Consider the following 13,425-nt stretch of genomic DNA (forward strand, 5'->3'; position numbering starts at 1 on the left):
TGGACACTACAGAGGCTCGTGCCCATGATAGAGCTGACTGAGTTTACAAGTCTCTGCAGCCTATTTTGATCCTGTGCAGTAGCCCCCCACCCCCACCCCACCTCCCAGACCAGATGGTGATGCAGCCAGTTAGAATGCTCTCCACAGTACAACTGCAGAAATTTGCAAGTGTCTTTGGTGATATACTAAATCTTATAGACAATCGACAACAGGTACAGGAGTAGGCCGTTCAGCCCTTCGAGCCAGCACCACGATTCACTGTGATCATGGCTGATCATCCACAATCAGTACCCCATTCCTGCCTTCTCCCCATATCCCTTGACTCTGCTATCTTTAAGAGCTCTATCTAACTCTTTCTTGAAAGCATCCAGAGAATTGTCCTCCACTGTCTTCTGAGGCAGAGCATTCCGTAGATCCACAACTCTCCAGGTGAAGCAGTTTTTCCTCAACTCTGTTCTAAACGGCCCACCTGAATCTCCTCAATCTCTTAATGAAGTATAGCTGTGGTCATGCCTTCTTTGTAGCTGCATCGGTATATTGGGTCCAGGTTAGATACACGAACACCTTGATTTCTCTATATGACCATTGTCAACACGAACACCAAATGTACTTTCCCACATTCACTGAGGTTGCATAAGGAAGATTATCACAGCTATTTTTCAGCCATTTTTTTTTGGAAGCAAGCATTGAAAAAGTTGTGTTGAAACTCGAGCTTCAATTATACCCTCTCTTAGATGAGCCAAGAAATACAAAGCTGCTTTCATTCAACATGCTTATCCAAAACAGTTTATTATGTTGGCAGTTGTTTTGGATTTGTTACATGTGCATATTTTTATGCTTTCAGTGCCTTAGGCTGCCCTAGACTTCTGCTGCAAACACATACCTTCATTATCTGGCATTTGGCTGGGATTTTTACTGGAGCAGTAGTTATATTTTCTGTTCTTCAAGAAACAAAAACATCCAAATATGTAAATTCAAAGCAATGAGAAAATGTGGTCAAAGGATCATCTAAACATTTAGAATCAGTAGAAAGAACAAATTACCCCTTTTGATTTGATTCATTCTTGAAGAAATTTCCAAAGACGTTAACTAAGATGAAACCCCTGTGGACTTTGTACGTGGATTGGTTTTGGCAAGCATGTGAAACGGTTAAGTTTGAATTCTTTGTCCCACACATACAAGCTGCTGGAGGAACTGAGCATGTCAGGCAACATCTATGGAAGTGAACAGTTAGGCCCTTCTTCAGGACTGGAAAGGAAGGGCGGGGGGGGGGGATGCCAAATAAAAAGGTGGGCGGAGGGGAAGGAGGCTAGCTGGAAGGTGATAGATAAAGTCAGGTGGGTTGGAAAGATAAAGGATTGCAGAGGAAGGAATCTGATAGGATTGGAGCGTGGACCATAGGAGAAGTGGAAGGAGGAGGGGACCCAGGGGGAAGTGATAGGCAGGCAAAAAGAAGTAAGAGGCACAACTGGGGAATAGAAGGAAAGGGGAGGGGGGGCTTTTTTTTTACCAGAAGAAGTCGATATTCATGCCTTCATGTTGGAGGCTACCCAGAGGGAATACAAGGTACAAGAGGAGGCTGTGGACCAATGTATTAGAAGGGGAATATTTGGCCACTAGGAAGTTCCACTGATGGCGGATGAAGTAGAGGTGCAGGACAATGTGGTCTCCTAGTTTATGACCGGTCTCAGCAATGTAGAGGAGGCCGCATCAGGAGCACTGGACACAATAGACAACCCCAGCAGTTTCACAGGTGAAGCAGTGTTTTTTGTGCAGTGTTCAACTGAACTAGACTGCACTCAATCATAAAAATAATCTCCATTAGTTTACCCAAAGCCAACAGCAAATGTTTAAGGGCAATCAACCTGCTCCTTTCTAGCATTCCAACTAATTTGCGTCTGATGGAGAATTACAAAAATGATAGGTTTCCATGCTTATTAAGGTTTAAGGTGTTTTAAATTAACCATTTTCTCAGCATTATTTCTGAACATCAACACCATTACAATTCAGTCCAGATGGTGACATTGAAATTATTGGAGTGATTGCCTTTGATCTCAGTGTGGACTTCTTGTTACATTTGGTAAGGGGTAAATGAGGCAACATAAAGTTATGATGTAACTTATGTTAAATAGTACACATCTTTTACTCCATTTTTTGTGTTCTTGTGCCATTTGAGGGTCTCTTTGATCTGGATGTGGCAATACTCTGAGAACAAGGTGGCACACGGATGATAGAAAAGTGGAGGTTACGTAGGTGGGAAGGGATAGTTTGAACTTAAAAAGTCAGCACAGTATGATGGGCCAAAGGGCCTGTACCTGGCAGTAATGTTCCATTTTCTAAGTTCCCAGGAAGTTCTGGACCACCCAAATGTATTTTTCAACACTGTTAATATGTCAAAGGGGTGTTGGCTTATCTTTAAACTTAATAAACTTTTTTTTCTCTGTTATGGCGATGTGGTTCTCAACTAGTTCACATCAGGCATATGAATACAAAGTGTTGGGAAAATACAGCTATTGCAACAGTGCCTGAAGCAGCCAAATCCATGTGAAAATCTGAGGATGGAAATGTTCAGGTTATGTGGATCCCAAGCCCCCCTGCATCAGTTTCCCACGTGAAATGAAACAACAGGCTGACTGATGTTCCAGCTGAGATAATGCACAGAGCTCCAGGGAGAATACCTGAGTTTTCTTTTCTATCAGTACTTTATTCTTCCAACATCGTCACTTCCTTTCTGAAATGCATTCAAATAAATATTGGCAAGTATGTACTTGCAACGCAGTCGTCGCCTCCGAACAAAATCTATACAGGGTTGTAATTCACTTGACAACCAAAATGAACATATTGACAATTTTCAGCTGAAGTTTTGCATTAACAAAGAAGCCGCTGAGAATTATCTCATAAATCAAGTGTTTCTTCTCACTTTTGAGAAAAAGTATATTGAAGGATCAATTTAATTTCTTCCTTCAACACTTTACATCTCAAATTTCAATCATTTACTATTTTGTTTTATTACAATCAGTTCCATGAAGTCTTCCTGCAATTTTATTTGAACTGTAGGTATTAGGAAGTCTAAATTTGTGTTTGGCTACAATTTAGGAGCCAAAAACTTCTGGTCAGATTTGTTTGTTTCTTTTTTTTGGAAGTTATTGAGATTCAGGACAGAATAGGCCTTTCCAGCCCTTTGAGCCACACCGCCCAACTCCTGATTTAATCCCAGCCTAATCAAGGGGCAATTTACAAAGATCAATCAACCTACCAACCAGTGCGTCTTTTGACAGTGGGAGGAAATTGAAGCAACCGGGGGAAACCCACGTGGTCATGGGGAGAACATACAAACTCTATGCAGACAACAGCAGGAATTGAACCCGGGTCGCTGGTACTGTAAAATATAGTACTCCCCATTATGCTACCATGCCATCTCTCTGGTGAAATGGAACAGCAGTTCAAATTCACAATATTTAGCAAATAAAGGAATAAATCTTCCAGGCTCAGGGGTGGCGTAGTCTTACTGTGACTTTCTCCACAGAGACAGGCACACTTCTGAAACCTTGAGGCCTGCATCAGTCAGAGTTGACCATGGATGTTGCTGTCCAAGCTGACTAGATGTGCAAACCAAGGCAACCTTGTTCAAATCAAGTCGGCAGCTGATTTTAAATTAATAACTCTTTGAAATTAATCAAAATCCAACTAAAATACAATAATGCTCTGGCCCAAATTTATTATTTCATAACTAATTACAATCAGGTAGAATAACAGGGACAGTGTTTTCATAGGAGACCAAATCAATATCCCCTTACTGAAAATATTTCCCTAATAATAACTTAGATCAGGGGTTCCCAACTTTTTTTATTTCAACGACCCCTACCATTGTATGTGGACCCCAAGTTGGAAACCCCTGGCTTAGATTAATTTTGTAAATGAAACTTAGGCAAACAATTTAGTGCAGATTAATAAGTCTATAAGCAGTAAGATGTGTTGTAAAGGTGAACACTGAGAAGGGAATTGGAAATTTAAAGTTCTGCTCCAAATCACAATTACTACCCCAAAACCATCAAGCTCTTGAAAAAGAAGGGGTAACTAACTCACCTGCCCATCCATTGAGATGTTCCCCCAACCAATGATCTCACTTTAAGGACTCTTTGTTTCATGTTTTTGTTATTTATTGCTATTTATTTATATTTGTATTTGCACAGTTTGTTGTCTTCTGCTCTCTGGTTGATCTTTCATAGATCCCGTTACAGTTCCTATTCTATAGATTTGCTGAGTATACCCACAAGATAACCCAGAGTTGTATGTAGTGATATATATATGTACTTAGATCATAAATTTACTTTGAACTTTATGTAAAAACAATTATATTTTGATCATTTGTTTTTTTTTCTTTGTGTAGAGTATGGTAATGGCTGTATTTGACAATGGAAAGAGCCAAGAAGACCAACTGAAGTATTGGAAACACTGGCATTCCCGACAGCACACTGCAAAGCAACGAATCATTGATTTTGGTTAGAAAATTAATAATATATAGACCTGAGCTTACTTGAAAAGGGGGTTTTATTGATTTTCCTTTATTCTGTTTCATGTATTTGTGTCATAAGCTGTAGTTATTGCTGAGACAGCATGGGTACTCAGTTATATTAATTTTGATTATTATGGAAAATAAAATTCAATATCAAGATTTATCAATATTCATTGAATGCTCAACATTAAATGTGAACTCCAAGAATGATCAATTGATGAAGTGAACTACATGAAAAATAATATAAAGCAGTTATTTCCAGACTCTTAAATTAAAAACATCATTGGGTATTAAGTCCTGAAGAAAGTATCGCATGAGAACTGAGTATCGCTATACTGGTGCAGCAACATCATATATGACACAAGATAGTACTTAATTACTGTCCACAATGCCACTGGTGTTTAGAGCAGCAAGGCAGGCTCCTCATCTCCGTCTTTCCTTGGCTATCTCCTCTGTCTTCTCAACTGTGGTTCAGAGTCGTCTTTTCTGCACTGGGAAGAGAATGATGATGGTGGCCTGAGGTGTCTGCATTGTCCAGACTCTGGCTAATTTAGATCCATTTGCTTTAACAGCAGATTACAAGGAAAGCAACAGCACCATCAGCTGTGTTGAAGAAGTGGCATTCAACGCTCTCTCATTCATCTGGGACACCAGCAAGGAAGCAAAGGTAAATGCAAAGTCAGCGTTCTTTTCAAGAGGACTAGAATATAAAAGTAAGGATGTAATGTTGAGACTTTATGGTGGGGCCTCACTTGGAGTGTTGTGAGCGTTTGGGCCCCCTATGTTTGAAAGAACGTGCTGAAACTGGAGGGGGTTCAAAGAAAGTTCATGAAAATTATGCCAGGATTAAACGGCTTGTCATGTGAAGATCATTTAATGGCTCTGGGGCTGTATTTGCTGGAATTCAGAAGAATGAGGGGTGACCTCATTGAAACCTATCAAATGGTGAAAGGCCTTGATAGAGTGGATGTGGAGAGGGTGTTTTCTATGGTGGGAGAGTCTAAAACCTGAGGACACAGCCTCAGAATAGAGGGGCACCCTGTTAGAATGAAGATTTTTTTTCAGCCAGAGAATGGTGAATCTGTGGACTTCTTTGCCACAGGCAGGTGTGGAGGTCAAGTCTTTATGTATATTTATGGCAGAGGTTGATAGATTCTTGATTGGTCAGGGCATGAAGGGTGGGGAGAAGGCAGGAGACTGGGGCTGAGAGGAAAAATGGATCAGCCATGATGAAATGGTGGAGCAGACTCGATGGGCCAAATGGCCTAATTCTGCTCCTATATCTTATGGTCTTATAGAATAATATGGGATATTATAGGAAAGCTAAGTGTCAGATTCAACTTCAGTGAATTTTACAGATTGAGTAGAAAAATAATAGTGTAAACAGAAATGATGAAAGCTGTTGCTATCTTTCTTTAAGTTGCTATCTAAATCTATCTGTTTATTTCTATATACCTGACAGTCTGTCTACAGATCAGTGTGATATATAAATGTGAGAACAGTTTACTGACCTTGCAAATATCTCATGTCCAATCACATCTCCTGTCCTTTAACAGAGGTATTAAGGTGTTAATGAAGAAATTACATTTAATTTCTGTACATGGTTGGCTCAAGTTATAACTCCAGAAGAGAAACCATCTGAAGTTTGGATATAAAAGCTGAATAATTCTTTGATGAACAGAAATCAAATATATTCTTAAAATAAATCTTACAAAATAATCTATCAACTCAGTACCAAAAGACACTTCAATAATTTGTTCAAATTGCTTTCCAGTAATCTTGTGCCTACGATTGTCAATTATGAGTTGAAAATAAAATCAAGAACTAATTTGAATCAAGGCATCACTAAGGCTACAAAATACATATAGGTATCTTTCTTTATATCCAAATACTGATATTATATAGCTTTTTATGTTTTCCTATAGCACTGTGCAAAAGTCTTAGGCACGCATGTACAGCTAGGGCACCTAAGACTTCTGTACAATGCTGTAGTAATTTTATGTATTACACAGTACAGTACTGCTGCTGCAAAAACAAATAGATGTCATGACATATATGAGTGGTGGTAAACCTGATTCTGATATGGGTCTCTATTGCAGACTGAGAATGGGAAGGGAACAGGGAGAGGCAAATCATGGTTAGGAAAAGGGAAGGGAGTGGGAAGCCACAGGGAGACATTCTGTTATGATCAATTAACCAATTGTGTAACGGTGTACACTGGCCAAAGACTGAACCTAGCTGTGAAGGAACAACAGACTCCCATGTAGAGATGGGGACACGAATTTATACTTAGGAATTCAAACAGAATATCGGTGGCTGGACTGAGCGATGCCATGAGATGAATCATTTTCAAAACAAGGACCCCACGATAAGTGCCATTTGGGAGTCCACTTTAAATAATCACAGTAGTGGAAAACCCATGCCAGTTAAAATAAACTTGAGAAGATTAAGCAGAAAACACAAGAGGTTAATAAGTCTAGTTAAGACAACAACTAACAAATACAGGTGTGCTGGAAACCTAGGAGCCCACGCACTGCAGCTCACTTCACAGGCCCAAAGGGCTCATGACACAATTATTTGGATTCAAATGACCTTGCCTAGTCTCAGGGTTGGGTGTGTCTGCACCTGGCTCTCAATCTCTGCCATCTGTCCCTCAACCCTTCCAACTTATTCCCAACATCCTTTGCTCCTGCCAAATTTACTAACTTGATCTCCACTCCAAATTGAAAAATATAGTACACCCATTAGAGTTATGGACCCCTTTCTGTTCCTAACCTCCACCCACAGAGATTCCATAGACAATCCCTCCATGACGTCCATAACTACAGTACTGTGTAAAAGTCGAGACCTAGGCCCCCTATATATATATACATATCTTGCACAGTACTATAAATAATGGATTAAGAAGAGAAGCTGTTCAGGGAGACAAGTATCCTGGTGGGGAGGTTTGCTAAGGCTACTGGGGAGAGTTTAAACTAGAATTGCTGCGGGGTGGGAACTGAACTGAAGAGACTGGGGAAGAGACGGTTGGCTCACAAATAGAGAAAGCTTGGAGAGACAGTGTGTGAGGGAGGATAGGCAGGTGACGTGCTCAGATTGACGGTTTGAGATGTGCCTATTTTAATGCAAGGAGTATTTTGAATAAAGTGGATGAACTTAGAGCGTGGATCAGTACTTGCAGCTATGATGTGATGGCCATTACAGAGACTTGGATGACTCAGGGACAGGAATGGTTACTTCAAGAGCCGGGATTTAGATATTTTAGAAAGGACAGGAAGGGAGGCAAAAGAGGTGGGGGCATGGCACTGTAGATCAGAGATAGTGTCACGGCTGCAGAAAAGGTGGACGTCATGAAGGGATTGCCTATGGAATCTCTGTGGGTGGAGGTTAGGAAAAGAAAGGAGTCAATAACTCTACTGGGTGTTTTTTAAAGGCCACCCAATAGTAACAGGGATATCGAGGAGCAGATAGGGAAACCGATCCTGGAAGGGTGTAATAATAGCAGAGTTGTCGTGGTGGGAGATTTCAAGTTCTCAAATATCGATTGGCATCTCCCTAGAGCAAGGGGTTTAGATGGGGTGGAAGTTTGTTAGGTGTGTTCAGGAAGGTTTCTTAACACAATATGTAGATAAGCCTACGAGAGGAGAGATTGTACTTGATTTAGTATTGGGAAATGAACATGGTCGGGTGTCATAACTCTCAGTGAGAGAGCATTTTGGAGATAGTGATCATAATTCTATCTCCTTTACAATAGCATTGTAGAGAGATAGGAACAGACAAGTTAGAAAAGTGTTTAATTGGAGTAAGGGGAATTATGAGGCTCTCAGGCAGCAACTTGGAAGCTTAAACTGGGAACATACATTCTCAGAGAAAGGTACGGAGGAAATGTGGCAAATGTTCAGGGAATATTTGTGTGGAGTTCTGCATAGGTATGTTCCAATGAGACAGGGAAGTTTTTGTAGGGTACAGGAACCGTGGTGTACAAAGGCTGTAGTAAATCTAGTCAAGAAGAAAAGGAAAGCTTACAAAAGGTTCAGAGAGCTAGGTAATGTTAGAGATCTAAAAGATTATAAGGCTAACAGGAAAGAGTTTAAGAAGGAAATTAGGAAACCCAGAAGGGGCCATGAGAAGGTCTTGGCGGGCAAGATTAAGGAAAACCGCAAGGCATTCTACAAGTATGTGAAGAGCAGGAGGATAAGACATGAAAGAATAGGAACTATCAAGTGTGGCTGTGGGGAAGTGTGTATGGAACCAGTGGAAATAGCAGAGGTACTTAATGAATACTTTACTTCAGTATTCACTATGGAAAAGGATCTTGGTGATTGTAGTGATGACTTGCAGTGGACTAAAAAGCTTGAGCATGTAGATATTAAGAAAAAGGATGTGCTGGAGCTTTTGGAAAGTATCAATTTGGATAAGTCACCGGGACCAGATGAGACTTACCCCAGGCTACTGTGGGAGGTGAGAGAGGAGATTGCTGAGCCTCTGGCGATGATTTTTGCATCAATGGCAATGAGAGAGGTTCTGGTGGACTGGAAGGTTGCGGATGTTGTTCCATTATTCAAGAAAGGGAGTAGAGATAACCCAGGCAGTTATAGACCACTGAGTCTTACTTCAGTGGTTGGTAATTTGATGGAGAAGATCCTGAGAGACAGGACTTGTGAACATTTGGAGAGATATAATATAATTAGGAATAGTTAGCATGGCTTTGTCAAAGGCAGGTCCTGCCTTACATGCCTGATTGAATTTTTTGAGGATGTGACTAAATACATAGATAACTGTAGAGCCATAGATGTAGTGTATATGGATTTTAGCAAGGCATTTGATAAGGTACCCCATGCAAGGCATGGGATCCAAGGGGACATTGCTTTGTGGATCCAGAACTGGCCTGTCCCCAAAAGGCAAAGAGTGGTTGTAGACGGGTCATATTCTGCATGGAGGTCGGTGACCAGTGGGGTGCCTCAGGAATCTGTTCTGGGACCCTTACTCTTCGTGATTTTTATAATTGACCTGGATGAGGAAGTGGAGGAATGGGTTAGTAAGTTTGCTGATGACACAAAGGTTGGGTGTGTTGTGGATAGTGTGGAGGACTGTCAGAGGTTACAGTGGGACATCGATAGATGCAGAACTGGGCTGAGAAGTGGCAGATGGAGTTCAACCCAAATAAGTGTGAAGTGGTTCATTTTGGTAGGTCAAATATAATGGCAAAATATAGTATTAATGGTAAGACAGCAGTGTGGAGGATCAGAGGGATCTTGGGGTCCAAGTCCATAGGACACTCAAAGCAGCTGCACAGATTGACTCTGTGGTTAAGAAGGCATATGGTGTATTGGCCTTCATCAACCGTGGAATTGAGTTTAGAAGCCGAGAGGTAATGTTGCAGCTATACAAGACCCTGGTCAGACCCCACTTGGAGTACTGTGCTCAGTTCTGGTCACCTCAATACAGGAAGGATGTGGAAGCCATAGAAAGGGTACAGAGGAGATTTACAAGGATGTTGCCTAGATTGGGGAGCATGTCTTATGAGAACAGGTTGAGTGAACTCTGCCTTTTCTCCTTGGAGCGACGAGGATGAGAGATGACCTGATAGAGGTGTATAAGATGATGTGAGGCATTAATCGTGTCAGGCTTTTTCCCAGGGCTGAAATAGTTGCCACAAGAGGATACAAGTTTAAGGTGCTGGGGAGCAGCTACAGAGGAGATATCAGGTTTAAGTTTTTTACGCAGAGAGTGGTGAGTGCATGGAATGGGCTTCCAGCAACGGTGGTGGAGGTGGATACGATAAGGTCTTTTAACAGACTTCTGGATAGGTACATGGAGCTTAGAAAAATAGAGGTCTATGGGTAACCCTAGCAATTGCTAAGGTAGGAACATGTTCAGCACAACTTTGTGGGCCAAAGGGCCTGTATTGCGTTGTAGGTTTTCTATATTTCTATGTTTCTAAAACTCTATAAATTCATTAATATTTAACACAGCGATAGAAGTATTGAATGAAGATACGTGTATGCTGACTTTGGGTGTGTGTATTGCTGGTAAGGTTAGAATTTATGACTAATTCCTATGTGTCCTAACCAATTCAGTAGCTATCTTGCTAATCCAATTCAAAAGGCAGTTAAGATAAGATTGTTCTATTTAGCTAGAGTAAGGATTGTTGGATACTGATGCTTTTGTGATCCAAAGGTTCTTCTGAAATTAAGAATGAGACATAAAACTTTAGGCACATGTAAAAGCTTCTGTAAAGTGGAGATGCTTTCAAAAATAATGAAATGAAAAGTTTATGAATATCAAAAAAATTACTATAAAGAGCAGTTAACAGTAAAGAAATCCTAAATCAAATTAATATTTGGCGTGACTACCCTTTGCTTTTACACCTGCACCAATTCTCTTAAGTACAATGCTGTGCAGTTTTGAAAGGCAATCGTAAGACAATAAGACATAAGGGCAGAATTAGGCCATTCAGCCCATCGAGTCTGCACCACCATTCCGTCATATTTGATCCCGGATCCCACTCAACCCCATACACTTGCCTTCTCACCATATCCTTTGATGCCCTGGCCGATAAGGAAATGCTCAACTTCTGCCTTAAATATACGCACAGACTCGGCCTCCACTGCAGTCTGTGGCAGAGTATTCCACAGATTTACTACTCTCTGGCTAAAAGAATTCCTCCTTGCTTCTGTTCTAAAGGAAAACTGGCTGATAGGTTGTTCCAAGCATCTTGGAGAACTTGCCACAGACTTTGGCAGTCTTGCTTTTTTCTTTCTTTCCAAGTAATCTCAGACAGCCTTGAGGATGTTGTGATCAGGGCTCTGTGGAGGCCATAACATCTGAAACCATATAAATAATCTAGGGTGCCTAAGACTTTTGCACAGGGCTGTATATAGATGATTATATAAAAATACAAAGAAGCATACTGTAAAAAAGTTAAACTGGAAGAAAGTTAACAATTTTCAGCCCAGTCCAACAGGATGTTGCCAAAACCCCGCTAAATGTGAAGAGTTGCAAATTGACACAATTTTGCACACATGGTGAGAAGATCTTGGAAAAATAAATCGGCTGATAAAGGTTGAGCAAGAACTCTCTCCTGGGAAACTGCAGGAGCAATATCATGGGACTGAGAAGAGCTCTTACAGCCGTATCTAGGTTAATGCTACAACGAAGGCAGAAGGCAACCTGTTTTTGTAGATTTCCAGTCTTACACACGTGTTTTGAGTGGGCCATATTTACATTATCCAGGAGAAGAGACATCAGAGTGCAGTGAAGGAGCAGTGTCCCTGTTCGTGAACCTCTCACCTCTGGCACCATGCAAGAGTGCAAGTAGAGTCCGAGTACCTCTCCTGTACTAAACCATTCCTGACTGGGCACTGGCATCTTGAGTGTGGTACCCTGGGAAGAGGTTGTGTAAGAACTCCCACTTCTAGTCACTTATGTGCAAAAATACTTCAATTTTATCTCCTGAATTAATCTGCGCCTTTCTATCATGGCTGTGAAAGGCAATATTTATGGAATTTACTAATCCAATACATCTGGCGATATTTAACTCAATCTATAACCTGTTGATTTTAGCATGTCTCTTGGAGGTAGCCTTCTATTGTATCTTCATTAAGTTAGAACCTTATTCTAGGGCAGGGGTTTCCAACCCATTTTTTAGGCCATAGATCAATACTATTATGCAAAGGGTCTGTGGATCTCAGTTTGGGAACTCCTGTTCTAAGCGAAAAATAATTCCATACACAGTTATTAGTTAGCTTAATGAGTTAGTATCCAGAAGTGTCACTTTGAATTCCATTTTGGCAATGGGAGAAATTCTGTCTAGTAACTGACCTCTCCTCCGGGTCTCCAGGAGAACTCTTCATTGCCAGATTGCACTGAGAGTTGATTTTCCTTCTATGCCTAACACAACATCATTAAAAAAAAATGGCTTAAGTGCGATAATTCAGACTGGAAAAGCCAGGAACCCCATGTCTGGCCCAGGGTTAAAAGAACCAACAATTGTTCGCATGATCAGCCAGTGCCATTATTTAGTTGACAGATGCAATAGATTATTTTGCTGAGTTATAAAATTGAAGATTAAGCCAAGAGCAATAATAGTTTGTGGCACATTCCTTCTTCCCAACAAGTTTGTCCATTTGCAACAGTTGCCTTGCCTGCTTTGAATACGAAGCAGTCTTAAACTCATGTTTGTAACCACAGTAATATTTTCTTTGGAGGCAAGTGCTGAGGGCCACACCTATTTTCTTGTTCAAATGTGGAGGTGGTAACCTGTGACTTATTCTCACATGGGACTCCAGGAGACGGGAATTTGCATGCCTCGGTCATAATCACCAAAATGTGACCAAAAGGAATACAACTAATAAAAGTTAATTTCCTCATGAGGGGAAGTGATAGTTTCAGAATAATAATTAGAGGTGATAAACTGGATTTAAGGCAAACAAAGACAGCTCACTAATATTAAAACAATAGTGTTTTACATTGGGGGTTTACAAGGACAAACTATTTGTGGTTACATTTCAGACAGGATTGGGCTGACCTACTGACAGCCACTCAGCAATACTCAAGTCACAGTAACAGGCCACCCAAAGTCACTCTCGATGTGGTGGCCTCGAAATTCATCTCTGCCCGAAAGCCTGCACTAAAGAGAGTCATCAGTATGCATTATGCAAAACTTGGTGTATGAAAGTTGAATGATTTATAATCATTTGCATATTTTCATGTTGGTCACTCATGTTAACAATGTACGAATTTGTGCTGTTTGTCTTAATGGCGAGTGATCTTAAAGCAAAACTATTCAATTATAACCATTGTGGGAAGCTGTGGGATGGCTTGTTATGGAGAGGTTAGAAGAATTCACAGACAGGAATGTATGCACACTTGTCCGATGTTAATTTTGTGGTGGTGGTGGTCATTCA

At 40.8% G+C, this 13,425-nt stretch overlaps 1 protein-coding gene across 1 annotated transcript in view; it reads left to right on the forward strand.

Moving 5' to 3' along the window:
• Positions 1–13,425, forward strand: part of LOC132383355 (grainyhead-like protein 3 homolog) — a 57,052-nt gene that overhangs the window by 9,683 nt on the left and 33,944 nt on the right. Inside the window, exons 6-7 of the mRNA XM_059954248.1 lie at positions 4,391–4,502; positions 5,089–5,183. Of these exons, the coding sequence (XP_059810231.1) occupies positions 4,391–4,502; positions 5,089–5,183 (207 nt within the window). The remainder of the gene's footprint in view (positions 1–4,390; positions 4,503–5,088; positions 5,184–13,425) is intronic.

This window comes from Hypanus sabinus, chromosome 30 (assembly GCF_030144855.1).
Source record: "Hypanus sabinus isolate sHypSab1 chromosome 30, sHypSab1.hap1, whole genome shotgun sequence".
Classification (NCBI taxonomy): domain Eukaryota; kingdom Metazoa; phylum Chordata; class Chondrichthyes; order Myliobatiformes; family Dasyatidae; genus Hypanus; species Hypanus sabinus.